The sequence below is a fragment of the Thunnus maccoyii genome, chromosome 17, assembly GCF_910596095.1.
Source record: "Thunnus maccoyii chromosome 17, fThuMac1.1, whole genome shotgun sequence".
NCBI classification, from domain to species: Eukaryota; Metazoa; Chordata; class Actinopteri; order Scombriformes; family Scombridae; genus Thunnus; species Thunnus maccoyii.
Genome location: NC_056549.1, coordinates 10,890,474 through 10,907,886, shown reverse-complemented (window position 1 = coordinate 10,907,886; position 17,413 = coordinate 10,890,474). Strand labels below are relative to the sequence as shown.

Genomic DNA, 17,413 nt, shown 5'->3' with positions numbered 1-17,413 from the left:
CCTTAAAACCTTACAGAGGAAAAGAGCCAGCCAGCATTAAGCTGTCCACTAAGTCTAAGCTGTATGTGCACGATATGTCTGAGGCAGTGCTTACTGCTCTGTCTGTTTGCTCAGCCCCAGCAAAGCCCATTGTAGTTTTTGTATCTTTCTCCTCTTTTACCCCTTTTCCTCTTCCTAGAGAAAAGCTCTCTGTTTTACCAGCTTTGAAAGAAAAAAAAAAAAAGAAGCTCTTGAAAAAAAAAAATAAGGGTATAGTTTTTTAACTGAAAGGAGCTGAAGGAAAACACAGCCGCCTATGGATGTGCCTGTCAGGAGAGTGTCTGTGTGGAAAATTATCGATCCAAGCAGATAAACCAGTGGTTAGCCTTGGTTTGGAGTGTATGAAGATTAGCCCTCCCTCCCTCCCATCCCTCTCTTTCTTTCTCTCATTCCCTTTTTGTTTTTTTTTTCTCCTGCTCTCTTTCTCCTCACACTGTCTCTATCTCTCCCTATTGCCCTCCTCTCCCTCCCTGGCTCGCCTCCCTCTGCCCGCCTGCCTGCTGCTTTCAAACACACAGCTCATTTCTGTCTGGCGGCTCGTCGTCTTGCCTGCTCACTGGAGCCTGCTGCTGAAGACTGAGAGGACCTGAGACAGTCATGTGGCAGCCTGCCAACCTGTTTGTGTGTTTTGGATCACTGGTGTCTTTATCCACCAGCTCTGTGTGTGTGCATGCGTGTCTGAGGGCAGAGATCGGGTGAGAAGTAATAGGGATGAGCACTGAGCGTGTTTTTTGAGTATCTTCTTTAATCACACAAGGCTCTCAGAGCATGTGTGTGTGTATATGAGACAAGACACATCTCCACATACAAATGCACACACATTGATTCTCCCCTATTGATTTTGTGATTCTCTTATGCCTTGCCCAAACAGTGTAAGTTTCATTGTGAGTGTGTGGACGGGTGAATGCAAGTTTAGCGCTTATATTATGTGTAGCAAGGGGGAATACAAGAGATAGCCGGCAACCAAACGAATGACAGCCCCATCAGTCTTGGTAATTGAGTTATAGTTTCTTATTTAACTCAGTACTTTCCTGAGACCAAGAGGAAACTTTTCTATTTTGCATTTTGTTTAGCATTTCCCGACAAGCTTATTGACTCAGAGACGGCCAAGGCCTGGTGAATTCAAAACAACACATAATCTACGGCTGGTTGTGTGTTAGCTGGTTCTCTCGCAGCCTATCAAGGTTGTTGTCTAAAAATGAAAAGGCGCAAAGGTTTTTTTTTTTAAATAGTGCCATTAATAAATGTAAAAAAAATGTTCACCTTGCACTGAAAGCCATATACTGTAAATACTTTAACATTGGGCAACATGCCACAAAACATTATGCTGCTATTTACAGCAGCACTGGGCACTCTCAAAGAGCCTTTGATTCAATCTTGGCCCTTATTTAGTGGTGGAAACCTTCCCTGATGGCCTGCTTTCTCCCGTCTCTTTCCATCCTTTGTCCACCCTCATCATCCTCTCCTTCCACCCTCCTCCTGTTCCTTTGTCCTCTAGGTGTAGCAGAGGTGATAGTTCTGGTGGGAGGGCGTCAGGCTATCGGAATGAACCAGCGTTCCCTGACAGCGGTCACCTGTTTTAACCCCCAGAACAGTAAGTGGTACCCGCTGGCCAGCCTGCCCTTCTATGACCGCGAGTTCTTCAATGTCATCTCGGCGGGAGACAACATCTACCTGTCAGGTGAGCTAAATCACCCACTCCAGCAGCACAATTGAAGCATTCCTTTTGCAGTTATTTAGAGGCAAAGAGCAAGAGGACAGTAGATGCCGTCAGTTTATCACACTACAGTTGTGAAAGGTGATGATCTGGCTGTTGTAAAGGCAATCTTTGAACTACAATTCAAATTAAAGGTATACTATGCAGGATTTGTCAAAGTTAGCCCCTCCTTCCCGGCTCAATGACACAAGAGCGAGCTGAGAGCAGAGCGAGAGAGAGCGAGAGCAGCAGTGGTTGAGCAAGCTAACGAGTGAATGAAGAGAGGGAGCGGCGGTAGCAAGAACAAAGCAGTGAATCAGATAAATAAAATGTTATTTTCTGATTGAATCACGGTGGTTACGTTCTGAAGTACAAATAAACACACCCACACCTCTGCACAACCCTGTGGGAAGATGCCGCATTGCCGGATTAGGTCTTTATACATCCATGACACAGACAGAGAGCAGAGGAGAGAGATGGAGACAGTGAAGTAACCTTGTTGCTATGTTTTTATAGAGTCCCGACCTAACACCTTGCTAGTTATAGACTGGGAGCTACACACCCACTGCCCAAACGTTGATACCCAGAAACGTCTTGAACACAGCAAAATAGTAAGAAAATAAGAAAATGCAGGCAGAGGGCAGGGTCTTTGTAGATATATACACCGCCACACACTTCTAGTGGGTCATAAGTGATGATTTAGAGGGAGAGAGATTCCATGTTTTTTTAGGAAAATCCTACATAGTATGCCTTTAAGTGCATCTTCATCCCATTGGTTCAAATGAATACTGTAAATATGCTCACTGACCCCAATTTAAGTGATTGAGGACCAACATTTTTTATATGTTAACATAAGTCTGATTATGCTGTACCTAACTGTTTTTTTTAATAAATGTAGATACCACATGATTTATTTTTTATAATATTCAGCACTTGGACAGATAGTGTAGAACGTAGTTAGATGCAGTCAAGAGTGCAACAGTCCACTTTGGAAAACTCAGTAGAATAACAGAAACTACATGACTCACATTTCAATAATCAAGCAACACGTACAGAAAACAAGAGAAATGCCTGCAAAAAGTTGCATCTTTACTGGCAGAATATGCCAGCCAGAAGTCCTGTTCATATGGTTGTAGAATTTTTGCCAGGGGGCTTCCTCTTGATGCTGGTGTTGTGTCGAAATCTGTGTCCCTCTAATCTTCCTCCTGTACCCAGCCTAGGCTCTAACGCCAACCAGTTATCCCTTTGACGCCTAACCATAACTTAACCTGAGACCTAACCTCAGCCACAGAAGGCAGTGCTAAATGCATAAAGAAACACTCTTCAATGGGGAAACAGACTGAGACACAAGACTCTCGGGCTAACATCTCTAACAACACTGCCAGGACTGAGTAAGATAAGACAAGCTACTGTAGCAAGTCACTGGTGGCCTCATCCGGCTCTTTTAAATCTCTCTCTGGATGCCTGCCTCCACTTCATCATTTTCACTAGTGTCTGGGACCTTGCTGGATGATAAAACAATACATTTGAGCAATGTGAACCCGCCAAGGTGATTCCAGTGCATAGAAGGTTGCTGTGGCAATTGGGGACGCTATTGGACTAGATCAACTGGAGGATGGGAGAAACAGCAGCCAAAAATAGTATAAGTAAGACATGATTTTGAATGTGAAGTGGGGTCATTTCTTTGTGGGGCTATTGTAATTCTTGGTGGACTATAGCCCCATCTAGCCCCACCATAGTGCCACCTATGCAGATGGTCCATCTCTTGATTTCATCATGTCAACAAAACTAATTCGGATCAAAACCCAGGTTAGGATGGTTACGGAAATACAAACTTTTTGTGCTGTAAACTTTTTTTGAGTCATTTTGTCATACTGAATAAAATCAGGAGCATTTTAATGATCTCTCAGGCATAATGTAGTATCATAATACTGCCACTAGCATATAAAAAAGCAAAACAACTAACAAAAAAAGGATAAAAAAATACATTATAGTTTTAGATCAAGTAAAATCAGATCTGATTCTGATAAAGGCCACAACACTTGACATTCACGATTTGAGGACATTTTCTTTCTGTGAGCACTATGATTTGGCAAAGTGAAGCTCCCCAGGTTGTCAACCACTTATGGAGCCTTTGTGAAACAGTTAAAGAGTTTCAAAAAGGTGGCTAGCCTTGAAGCTTACTCATCTGATGCTTTGAAAGCTTTGCTTTGCCCAGTACTGTTGACAACTTTAAAGCCTTTCTTTTCAAAAGAGTTCTTTTTGTATATAATGTCTTTCCTATTTACCTTCTGTGGAGGTTTTTATTTAACTTGACTTTTTTCCTCAGTCTGGCTGTACAGTCACTGCAGTGTTCTGCAAGTTATTTTGTTCTATAGTGGCACACTGTGCACTCTGTGTCTCCCTCTATGAGACACCTTTAAGTTGCTCCTCCAGAGGTAGACTGAATTTCTCCCTCCACGGTCCATTTGTGCGAGAATCTTGCACGGTACTCAGACCTTGACATTGCACCGTGGAATTGCAACAGGATTTGTCCTGCGTGTACCTTTCCGCTCCCTCTTTTCATATAAATGTAAATTTGTGTTTGGGCATTGGAACAGGTCTGCATGTGTCCGCTGGGAGTCAGAGAGCCAGTGGGGAAATCAGAGGTGCTCTAGCTAGCCAATCAACAGGCTCTGGTCTGTAACCTTCCTCACACTCTGAACAGGGTCACCGAGTCACGGCTGGTGTTACATGTCAAACTACACAGCTAACAGGGCTGCTTTGAAGCGAGCTGAAACAAGTACAGTTTTGTAGCTTGGCTGGTTGACTAGTCAACACAGCAGCAACAACTTTTAGTCAGTTCTCTGCCACAAGAAAGAAGAAAAAAATCAATATTTTAATCAGTATCCCACAATTTGATGCCATATTTTTGGATGTACACATTACCTTCCAGCTGTATACCAGATGGTAGTCATGATCACTCCACCAGCATACATTAAAAACCCTTCTTATATATATTTCAGGTGGTACAGAGTCTGGTGTGATGGTGGCTGATGTGTGGTGTTACATGTCCCTGCTGGACAACTGGAATCTGGTGTCCCGGATGACCGTAGCCCGCTGCAGACACAACAGCCTGGTATATGACGGCAAACTGTACACCATCGGAGGACTGGGCGTATCGGGGAACCTGGACCACGTGGAGAGGTAAGAATCACGCAGTCTCAACAGCAGGCTGTCCACAAAACAACAAACACCTCCAGCGGCTCTCAGCTGGTGAATGCACAGTCCTGTGCGGCCTTTACCCCAATTTGACAGCCATGTCCAAGCATGCGCGGATGATTCTGCAAAAGTAGGTGTATGCTGAGAAATCCAGTTTGAGAAAATAAATATTCACACTGCGCAGCGAAATGTGGCAGATGGTGTAGCATGCAGTAGTGCGGTGAGCATATTGCAAAAGTGGTTGGACAGGTTTGTTAGCATTTTCTGTGAGAGCAAAAGGTGCAGAGGAATGAATCTGAGCCGGAGCATATTAAATGGTCACAGCTGTGAGTGTTGTTGTGGAACGACAGAGTGCCTTTTACTTGTTTGTGAGTGGTCCATGAGTGAGAGGATTTGCTTTCACAGAGCAGAGTGGTATACTGTGTCTGATTCTATCCACTTCAGCATCGACACATCACCAACACTTCATTTGAAGGTCGTCCACTGTGGCCTATTCAGCTGGGTCTTTTCTTCTCTTTTTTTCTGTATTTTTTGAAACTCTTCAGCATAAACCAGACATAGACAGTATCCTCATGGAGTATACGGTAATGAATTCCTAGTGGCATAAAACATGAATAGGGATTTTCCAGATTTAATAACTTCATTGATATTGCTTGACTTTTGCAACAATGCCCCCCCATTTTTTTCTTTTTCCCTCTAACCTGGGCTGAGGAGTGAGTTTCAACAGAGAGGGGGCTACCTCCCCTGCACAGCAGAGCGAGATTAACCAAAGCAATCAAAAGAACATTACTGAGTATATTAGAGCAGGCCGCTGCTGCTCATTACCTAGCAGCTCAATTGATCTCCAAAGCTGTTCGCAATGCACAACAGTCCTCCAAATGAAACAGCCTAATTTGATATTTCCCCCTAATGCTGCCATACAGTGTCGTTATGACAGGGGGTGGATGGAATATTTGCCCCGTAATGGAAACGCATTTGATTCCTCTGTCTCTGAGCTGCTTAATTTGAGAGCTGCCGGTGCATCTAGGGCATTCACGGCTCCAAAGAAATCAGTGTTTTGCGGTGTGATGTGTTTGTATGTGGTTCTCTGTCTGTGCCCTTGTGTGTGTTTTTGTGCAATCATGAAGCTTCTCTGAGGCCCTGCGCAACTGGACTCAATTATCAGCACTGTAAAACTTTAACCTACTTTGCCTCTCTCCAAGAACTGCCAGAGGCCTCCTCTGCTTGTTATTACTGCCCTAGTGCTGCCCTCTCACAAGGTGCACTGGCTAGGGAGAAATAACTTACAGAATGAACAAAATAGTTGAACTTGTAATTGTTAGGAAGAAAATACATGGTGCCCAGGCTGAAACCATTTGCAACACAGGGTCAAGGTTGTGGTCACCGGCCTTATCATGTAAAAGCTAACATGTCTCTCAAGCTGTTTGGGCAAATTGTTGGAGCAGTCAATGGGCTTGTTTCCAAGCAACCCAGGCTTTCATTTTTTTCTTTTTCAGAAACCACTATGTGGAGCGAGAGTCAAAAATGAGTGAGAACGTCCAGAAACTAACTATTCTGGGAATAGAATGTTTAAATACAAAGTTTGTGCTTTGAAGAAGTTAGAAGTAGACAGATAAGAGAATTTCTGTCTGTTTTTTGTAATAAATCGGTATGTCTGATATGACATATCAAAAATGCCATTTTTTTAATGTAAGGTTTGTTATTGAATGAATTGTTCATTGGTTCAGACTTCCATTTAAAGTGTTTTATTTAGGTAGCCTACCTTATTTCTGGTAAGATGGGTTGTTAATGTCAACTGGTTAGTATTGCCAGTGTGAGCTGCATACACCTTTGTGGAGACCACAACATCTGTCTGTATTTACCATGAAGAAGGCAACAAAGGTAAAGCTTGAACATATTTTTTCTTTCATGCAGATAAAGTCGGTTCTGTATCTGCAGTATTATAGTACCCTAAAGCCCAATAACATTTCCACTGTTGCATTAGGAAATTAATTTAATAGGCAAAATTTTGCAGCTCAGAATCACACAATACTTAAATATCTACTGTATATCTCTAGAGAGAAAGTACATATTTTCTACATTTCTAATGTGGTGGTTTATACATAATTTACAACAAAAGTTTTGTGGATATTTTATAACTCTGTCCATATAATATGAACAGAGTTGTCTCTCACAAACGTACTGTAAATACCCAAACCATAATGTTCAAGTCACAGCACACATTTACACTTATAAGCGATATTCCCACCATTTTAAGAAAACCAATTTTTAAAAAGTTTAAGCTACAAGAGCTTTTCAACAACCCTACATCACTTCTGAAGAGTAATTTATCTCAGTTGGAATGTAAAGCTGTGAAGGAATTAAAACATCATAATTTGTCGTTTTTGTCAGGGACTACAAAAACTACATCAGTGAGTCTCACTGTCAGCAGATTAACCGAAGAAAGACCTCACAGCCATGCTCATAGGGTGATTGATGCAGAGATTGTTTACACGCAGCAAGTGTTTTTCATCGTCTATGCGTCTGCATTTCTGTGCGCACTTGTGTGTTTCACTGCTCATTGTTCCCTGAGTATATGTAGAAGTGTATGCTTCCGTGCACACAGTTGTGTTTATTTGTGTGCCTGTATGTGTGTCTACATATATCAGCCTCCCCCAGCCAAGATCTCTCACCTTCCAGCTCTGGTTCAGAGCACCCTGACTCCTAATTTGCAGTCCTTACTGCCTCCCTCGCTCCCCATCTCTCCATCCATCTCACTGAGGGTTTCACGCTCCTAACCGTGAAATTCACCCACATTCACAATTATGTCTTCAATCAGAGCCATCTCAAAGCTAGTAGGATGCAGCCTTTCTTTGGGAACGGCAGGAGGTCCAAAGCAACACTCAGAGGACTGAGCAGGCTTATTCCCATCTCTGCTCTCTACACTAATGACTGACAGATTTTTAAGGATGGGAGCAGTCGAGTTCGGGAGGCTTTTAACTTGCAATCAGGTACCTTGGGCCTGCATGCTCCTCAGCATGTTGATCCTTTAGCAAACCAATATGATTGCAGATATTGAATAATTCATGGGTGTCTAATGATGTGTCAATCACGGATGGTTTTGTTTTATTTATTGCGCACTATGCACAGGTTTGTGCGTCCTCCAAGCTCTATTGCAAGTTAATATTGCATGAAGACTGTTAGCAACATGACACTGAGTATAGCAACTAGTTTTTCTCATCAGGAATGTTGTGCTGTTTGGCTAACGAGTCTGGAGGAGAAAGGAGCGATCTGCAAAGATCATGTTGTGTTTTTTTTTTTAACTTTTCAAACTAAAATGACCTTTCAAATTGCAGAACATGAATATGTGCCTCGTAAAATGTGTGGAGAGACCACCATTGTTCACAAGTGGTTTATCTCTAGCTTCATTAACTAGCGTATTTGTTGTTGTTGTATAAGCGTCCCTGCACATGCTGATAGTTATTCAGGTGTATTTTCATTCCCCTAATGCTTATTGTCAGAATCGTATTTTTTACATCTCTGTGAAGGTTGTTGAGCTCCTTTAAAGTGGTCAGCCTTGCTCCGACTAACTGACAGCTTTTTCCTACTCTTAACACAACTCTCCTCCATCTATTTCTTGAGGATTTTACTTTTTCCATTAAGTAACGTTATACGTTTGACCAGCATAATGCACCGTTTCAAGAATATTGGCTTACTCTGGTGCAGGAGGTGACCTTGCTCTTTGCAAGGTCATCCAGGCGAGGTTGTCATCCAAGCATTGAATGGCTCTCAGGAAATTTCATCAACTCAACAATGACCAAGAACATACAGTGAGATGGAGATTCCAGTGGGAGGATTCATCATGCCTCACGCTGCACACAGTTGAATTCTTCTGTGGGCTACTCCGTGAACTGACAAGTCCTTACTGTAAGTACTTCATATCCATGGGTGGTACACACGCTGGGTTGCCAGTCACCCAGAGAAAGGTCCCCTTCTGTGGGACACCAGGGGTGGGAGAGACCCCGCGTCGCACTCATAGAAGGAAGAAGCTTCAGCAGCACTTTGAGTTGTGGTGAGGCAGGGCTTGCCTCCCTGCTTGCCTGTTGACCGTGCTCTGACGGGGATCTACTTCTTTGTCTGTAGGCAAAAAGCAGCTGTCAAGCAGCCAAAAAGAGGAGATAGGTCCATTCAAACTCCCGTGGCTCATTCATCCTGCCGTCCACTTCTAGATTCTCATTTCCCGAATGCAGATGCATATTAAACACACAGGCGACATGTATACGGACACACAGGCAGCTCTCTCACATACAACACACTGACTCGGAGGTGGAAGTCCTCCTTTGTCCGTTTCAGCTCTCTGCCCAACAGCACTCTCTTTTGGAGACAGTGGGAAAATAATCAGCAGGGCGATGATGCTAATAACAACGGAGCGTCCCGCAGCTCTGCGGCCCCAGGTGTTCAGGACCCTGCAGCGAAAGAGTCCAGAAAGAGGGAAAGAGAGAGAAGGGGAGTGAGCCAAGAAGAGTTTAGCGGCGCAGAGCCAAGGGGTGAAGATGAGAGGAGAGTGTAGATGCAGCAGCCCCCAGGTGGGCCTATGAGCTCTTACACAATCAGTCATACTGGAACCGATGGGCTCATGTGAAGACACCCTCACTCTTCTCTCCCAGCCCCCTCCAGCCTCTCCACAGCAATAATGAACTGATGAGCTGTTGTGCATGTCTTTTTATGTGTGTTACTGTGTAGATCTGTTTCCACGTACTAGGTCAGACAGTGCCTGGAGCTAGTTTTGGAGGGGTGAGGGAGTGGGAGGGGGAGACGGTGATGGGGACAGCCAGCCCCTGTAGCCCCACAGCATGACACTGTGGTCTGGGACAACGGGCTCCCAGATACCCCCTGCCGAGGCGGTTACCCCCCGCTGAGCTAATCCCCTGCTCCTCAGGATTAACCAACTTCACAGCGCTGGCCCCTACTGCGCTGTCAAGGCACCGGTCCACCCTCCAACCCTACCCCAGCAACCGCCCCCTTCCACCCACCATCCTCCCCTGCACTCACACACACCCTCATTACCCCTCGATGGTACCCTTCTCCCCTCTGAAATGTCAGTTTTGATTTTTAGATCTCACGTCTCTCTCTCTCTGTCTGTCTGTCCTGCTCACCCTCTTCCTTTACACGTTACAGCTCATTTACTACCAATCATGTATACTTAACATCATAGCTGATCATTTTCCAAATCATTCTGCTTTATAACCAGACATCCATTGGTTTCCATTTATTTCAGCATCTATTAGAAAACTCTTGTAACTTGTTTGAGTTGTGTAATTCATCCCAATGAACATTAGGGTGCATTCATTTTTGTCAATGTTACATTATTATGAAGAGGTGATGTGAAGAGATGATTGGGAAATTGAATCCATATTATTACTACTGATTATTATTATTATTATTGGGCAAAAATGTTGATAGATAAAAAGAATATTTGGACTTTTTAGATGATAAGATTGCAACAACTCTCAGGTCTGTACCATAGACTGTAAAAAAGGTCTGTATGCTAAATATGAGCAAGAGTCAGTTAGTTTAGATTAGCATAAAGACTAGAAGCAGGGGGGAACAGATAGCCTGGCCCTTTAAACAAACAGTAATGTAATAACGACAGTTTGTGGTTTTACAGATTTATCTGCTGAAGCTATTTCATGGCTAGGTGCAGTGACTGGTCTTTATGCTAAGCTAAGCTAACTGCCTGCTGGCTTTAACTCCCAACAGTATACCATACAGATATGAAAGTTGTATCAGTCTAACTTTCAGCAAGAAAGCGAATAAGCATCTTCCCCATATGTTAAAGTATTCCCTTGAACAATTCCCTCCCATTTATGAAGCAGAAATGCCAAAAAATATGCAAGAACAGATTGCTTTTCTTTATTTTAGATGATTTAAATTGAATATGTTTGGGTTTTAGACTGCTGGATGTACAAAAAAAAAGCAATATGAAGATGTCGGCTGCGGGTTGTGAGACACTGATGTACATTTTCCACTGTTTTCTCACATTTTATAAATCAAACAATCAGTTAATCAAAAAATGACAAGAAAATTATCAGTAGTTGCAGCCATAATTAACATACTTGGTATGAAAAAAATTACGCAGATTTGATGTTCACTTTGATGGATTACACAATTTAGAGACTCAAACCTAATTGATTTTCATGCCACACAGAACAGAAGTGAATGGCTGCCTGGAACAACAGGAAAAATACAATAAAAATCAAAAATGGCATAGCATGCATTTGAAAGTGGTCAGGAAAAATGGAAAGTATTTATAATTTGACATTCCTGCATGATCCTTTAAGCCACTCTGGTCTGTTTGATTGAGTAGGATGATTATAACAGCAGCAGCCCATTTTAGTTGTTCCTTCTAAAACTTTTTCTACAGTTCACCATGATTTCCATCATTAATTTTGAGTGTTGTAACATGCCCTCGCAATTTTTGTATACTTATAGTCCTTTATGTATGTGTGCTTTTTATTTGTCTGTTGACAGAAAGAAACCTTTTGTCATTTTTTTTTTTTTGTACTGTATACACATGCATAGTCTTTTCTCAGCTCCATAGCAGACCTGCTGTGTTGATTTTAGGCTCCAGGTCTGAAAGAGATCGGGCCCACATCAGGCAGATCATCATATCTCTCTTTCCTCCTCGCCTCCCTCTATTCTCCCCACAGTTTCCTCTTTTAACCACACTCTCGAAACTCTCTCCCGCACCTCTCATCCCCTCGCTCCCTCCGTCTCTTCACAGCGCTGATTAGGTGGGCAGGAGATGATGGGTGTATTTGGAGCCTGCAAGGCCAGGTGATGTCATATCTGTCTAACATGCTTGAGTAAAGACAGCGTCTCCTCTTCATTGTCTTCTAATGGGGCGCTGAGGTCTCAGAGACATCGAGGTAGATGGTGCAAAGAGTGCACGTGTGCTTGTGCGTGTATGTGTGTGCATGACAGTTACAGAGAAAACACTTGCAAGCAGCAGCAGGTGTGCCTGAGGATGGTATTAGGAGAAAGGCAGAGAGAGGCTGCAGGTAATGAGTAGTATGAACTGTATGTGCTTCCGCCTCGTTGATAAACGATGGTCTGGCACTTCGGACAATTTCCAGCCTTTACCAACAGGCAAGTCATTTTTCTCTTGCCTTCTTCCTGCTTCTGTGCCTTTTTCTTCTTTATGTTTCTCTCTTCCACCCTCCATCTTTCTATGCCAAAAGACACACAGGTGCACACACATAAAAACTTCTTCTCTCTTGTATCCGGCTACCACCCAGTCACCCAGTCAGTCATCCAGTTAGTCGGTGTGTTGCTGGCTAATTATCAGTGGTTAGAATGTGACAGATGCCCCTGAGATGGTTGGCAGGCAGTTCGTCGTCCCCCACAGGAGGAAGCGACAACTGACCTTTAGAAAGCATAGCTCTGGCAAACCATCGCAATATCTAGCCACCGCACCTCGCTGGCACCCGGGGAGGGATCGACACTGGAGGTGGGAGGGTTAGTTGTTATATATAGATTTGTTGCGTGTGTTGGTGTGTGCGTGCGTGTGTGTGTGTGTGTGTAAGCCCAAGGTGAAGGTGCTCACATCAACACAAGATAAGTGCAGACACAGTGCTATTTTCAACTGTGTACAGGTCTTACTAGTGAGAAAGAGAGAGAGAGAGAGAGAGAGAGAGAGAGACTGTGTGTTGCATCAGTAAGCATGTGTCTATATGTAAAATACTCTATATGCAGTATTCAATGTATATTAATATATGGAAGATACCCCTACAGTCAATGAGTGGATTACTCAAGCCAGACTGATAGCATATAGCAATATTTAGGTTGTTTAATAGAGGCCATGATCACTGTTTTAAATGCCAAAAATAGGAAGAATTTATCAATGTGTCAGATTAAGAATGGGTGCTATTAAGGGGAACTAATAAGACCTTGCCTTGCTGCGAATCCCATCCATTTCTTTCTAATATATATTTTCTTATCTCAGTCAAGTGAACAAAACCGCCATGCAAGCATACATACATACTTACTGTAGGTAGGTACATACCAGGTATTCCTCATGTTGTGGGGACTTAAATCTGTTTACACAGTCACATGTGAGGACTTGCCTCTCTTTTGCCTCTCCCGTAAATTTTTAGGGTGAAGACTTTGTTTAAGGTACGGTTAGGTCAAGTTTAGGTAAGGGTTAGGTGAGGCTGACATATACATCAATATTGATATACCTGCAATAACTATTTCTAATCATATTTTCTTACAGTGCAAACATTTATGAAGTAAAGGTGCAAGAAACTCAGTGAACTTTGCATATTTTTTGGCTTTCTTTTATTGTGACTGTTTACATGCTAATCAGTGATAATTTTTTTTTTTTTTTTTTGTGGTAAACAAGAGCAACCTGACATTGTTTGTAGCTTCCTAAAAACATAGAGAAGCACATCAAAGCAATTAAACCTCAAGCTTTGGCTGCAGCCACTTTCCCGCCAGCAATTTGGGTGTCAATTTTATTTGAACCCCCCCCTCCCACCGCGACTACCCATCACCCCACGCCCCCACTGTGCTGCCCTACATGGCTGCTATCAACACAGGGGCTTACTTTGGTAATGAAGTGGGGTCTCACTCTTCCATCTCCCGTCTAGTTTTGAAGAGCGCGGAGCAGTAATTGGTGTACGACCTACACCACCGGCAGCACTCATGTCCCCTGTCCTACGTGACATTCCCATCCAATTAAATCTGCGTCTCCACACACGCACATGTGCGCGCACACACACACACACACACACACACATAGAGACACTAAAAGAGCACACAGTCACTATTATCACAGCTCCCTAAATTATCTTCCCGATAGTGTTTCAAGGTGCCTTTTTAAGTCTGTATGAGTGTTGTACATTATATTTGCAGTTTATCTACATACAGAGTGTTTGTGTATGTATACAGACATGGACATATTGTGTACTCACACATTGAGGAGGCAGACTTCTGTTCTGAATGAGTTCATTCACAGGGATTATGGGTAAATCTGTGTGGCCAGTGGATGGATCGCTCCCTGTCTCACAAGGATTAGCTGAAGGTGACACTGAGGTGACAGGTCTGTGTCCATCTGTGTTTGTATGTGCTGCCATAGTCTGGTGCGTGTGTGTGTGTGTGTGCATTTGTGTATTGTGTACACGTATGTCTGTGTTATTAGCCTGAAATGTGTTGTAATCCATCAGAGTTAATGAGTTGTGTGTGTGTGTGTGTGTGTGTGTGTGTGTGTGTGTGTGTGTGTGTGTGTTGCTCTTCTACAGTGGTGGCAGTGGAGTGTGTTTTGTGTGTGTGTGTCTTTTGGCTGACCTTGACTTCAGTCTGTCAGATGAACACACTCCGAGACCCTCCATATGGAGAGCAGGACTCCATCAGATCCCCAGATGTCATCATAAACAATCTGTCAGATGTGCGTACCATTAGCAAATAGCAAGCACAACTCCTCCGGCCTCTCCATCAAATGAAACAAGTTGGGAAAAAAATTAACTGTCCACACTACAGCCATTACCTTTAACATGGGTTCAGACGTAGACATTGATTTGTTTTAAAGGTCACAAGCCAAAAAATGTCCAGAGACCAAGAGCCTGTTGCACCAGCCCCTGTAATTCAAATGAAGCCTAGTTATAATGTAAGTTTACTAATTAGAGATTCATGCATTATTTAATTAAGCCAAGTTGCACCACAGGAACTAGTTCTTTCATAGAGATCAGTTAATATGTATACTGCTACTGTTGCACAGCTGAGTGAAGAGACTAATGCTAATATATGACATGTTTGGTTTTTAAAAAAGAAATATGGTCAATGACACAACCAGGTGCTGTTTATTATGATGTAAACTATTAAGATTTTAAATTACATTTCACAAAAATAGCACACTTTTAATTACAAAAGACTTAAATGACCAAATAACGTCAGCTAGGTTAGCATAACCAGATATTAGCCACTCATTCTAAAAGGCATGAATATTATTAACTCTGAAACATAAGCTACATTATCCATGCATGGATATTTACTAGCTTGACATTTCGTATGTTATAATGGTGTTTCGTGGCAATTTTGCAATTCCACTCTGACAAAGAGGAACGAGACAAAGATCTCTTACAGTACTGTCACACTTTAATACGCGTGCACAGGGCCTCAGTGTCTGTGTTTAGACAAAGAGCGAAGAGGCAGAGTGAAACACATGATGTATAGCCAGCTGGTACGAAAGCTACAAAGCATTACGTTACTCTCAGAAGTAATTAAAAACTACAGCTCATCAATTGTCTGTAACTTATGTTTCTTTTTCCCGGGGAGCTTCTTTCAGCTGCTGAGAGGCCTTTGAGCAGCAGACTGGACACCTTCTCACACATTCTTCTCTGCACCTTTAGCCTTGGCTTTTCTGAATCATTTATTCTTTATTCACACTCTCAGTGACTAAGACGTCTTTCACATCAAAAGCTCTCTAAGTCAAAGAGCACATGTTTAAGATCCAGAATAATCAAACAGTGAGAATTAAACATGATTACATAGTGAAAATATACTGTATAAGCAGACATGTGCAATAAAAGATATTCGAACTGGATTATATGTGTTGTATGTGTAATTTCCCTCACAGGTGCAACTCGATTTAGTAAATCACTAGTTTGAAAATTGTAGCTACTAAGAACTTAGGAGGGACTTTGCTCACAAACATAGTAATGGCTCTGAAAATAGCAGGTATAACCCAGTCCAAGAAACAAAGCATGGGAATGCATTTTTCTTGCTGTTTAGTTTTGAGGCTGATGCCAACAGGAGCCTAGGAGAGTGCACCACCAGTCATTCGTGTCATGTGTTAAAACGAAGAGCAACTGCTGTTATGCTTTCCTCACAGTTCCCCAGATAAAGCTGCAAGGATGTCAGCGAAAAGATGTGCTTTCTATAGGATGGGAATACCCAAAGATGTACATTTCTCAGCACTGATGCACCGTTCCTCTGCAAAGTAAGACTCAGTAGATTTCACTGTCAGACATTGATTAGCAAACCCAGAGTGAGGGAGCCTCGGTTACAAACAGCTGTCACATGCAGAGAAAATCAACAGGGGCAACAGAGGTGCATACAAACGAGTGCAGATTAATTGTCACAAAGCTGCTGTTCTTGTTTTCATCCCTGACAATTTGCGGAAAGCTGTCGTTTGTGAAATAGAGCGTAGCAAAAGGTGAGTTTGTGCGTGTTCCTCCTGCTTCACCTGCATCACTTAAGGACCTCTGTATGTCCAAAAACATCAGTATAACAGCCAAATTGTGTTTTAAATTAAATGTTGATAAAATAATCTCCAGTGCTACTCCACGATTGCTGCTAAACCTACAATATACCTTTTTACTGTAACCAAATGTATATCTTCATGCACCAAAAACTACAACCCAGGCTGTAATTAGAATTATTCATGTCTCTTAAGAACAACATAGCATCACATTACAATGTCTTTAAAAAACAAAACAAAAAAAAAGCTAAATAATGACTCCATTTCTGGGACCGTTTTGGTTCTCAGCAGTGTATTTTTTATTTCAAAGATAAGTGTCCAGTCTCTGAGAGATAATTCTAGTGCAGCTAGAATGGACTTTGAGTGCAAGACATTTTTCAGCTATAAAAAAAAAAAACAATGGTAATCATTGTTTTGGTTTCAGGCCTTCAGAAATAAAGAAGTTCAACAATCATAGTGGCAGAAAATCGCCGTAGAAAAGACTGAGATACAGATTTTTTTTTACCAACAATAGCCTCAGCAGACGAGAACGCGCTGCACCTTTAAAACAGGGAACAATTTTGAAAACCCACCCACCGTAGACTGTATTTAAAGATGTCACCCATCAACCTTTGACTGGAAAAAAAAAGCAACTGTGCGCTGTATGTGTGCGTGTTTCCAAGTGTAGGCAAAATATAACGAAAAGAGTGTGAGTCAGAGAAAAAGAGTGACGATGGTGGTTTGTTGTATGTGTGAGTGTTGGTGCCCAACAGACAGCAGGGTGATGGTGGAGGTGTGGGCACAGGCCTCACACATTCTGTGATGTGCTCTGACACACAGATGGCAGCTGACACAACACAGATAGACTCTCACTCCTCCTCCTCCTCTACAAAATGGATGTTCTCTCTGTTCACCTTCATGTGCCTTTATCTGTTGCCTGGTTTGATAGACATTCAAATTAATGCAAAAAAGGTATTATCCCCATTCTCCTTTCCTGGTTTTGTTTCCTCTTCTTTACCCCCTTTTTTTTTTTCCTAACAGTTTTTTCCTTCTCTACCCCTTTTCCTCCTGTCATCCTCGTCCACACGGTGATCTTGCCCAGGTGTGAGGAAAACATTTTGGATGAGATACAAGCAAATATGCAAAGAAACAAAATGTCACAGTTGGATGATTTTAAATGAACATCCAGTGTCACTATCAGCAGCTTCCTTTGTCAAAACAGCCACATGCAAAACACAAACGAGCGGTTACATTTGGTT

General features: G+C 42.5%; 1 protein-coding gene across 5 annotated transcripts in view; it reads left to right on the top strand.

Annotated features, from left to right (window-relative positions):
- LOC121882639 (kelch-like protein 29) overlaps positions 1 to 17,413 on the top strand; it is a 218,704-nt gene that overhangs the window by 180,658 nt on the left and 20,633 nt on the right. For all 5 annotated transcript variants that reach the window (XM_042391010.1, XM_042391013.1, XM_042391011.1 and 2 more), the window contains 2 exons: positions 1,538 to 1,720; positions 4,741 to 4,921. In XM_042391010.1, coding sequence (XP_042246944.1) covers positions 1,538 to 1,720; positions 4,741 to 4,921 — 364 coding nt within the window. The remainder of the gene's footprint in view (positions 1 to 1,537; positions 1,721 to 4,740; positions 4,922 to 17,413) is intronic.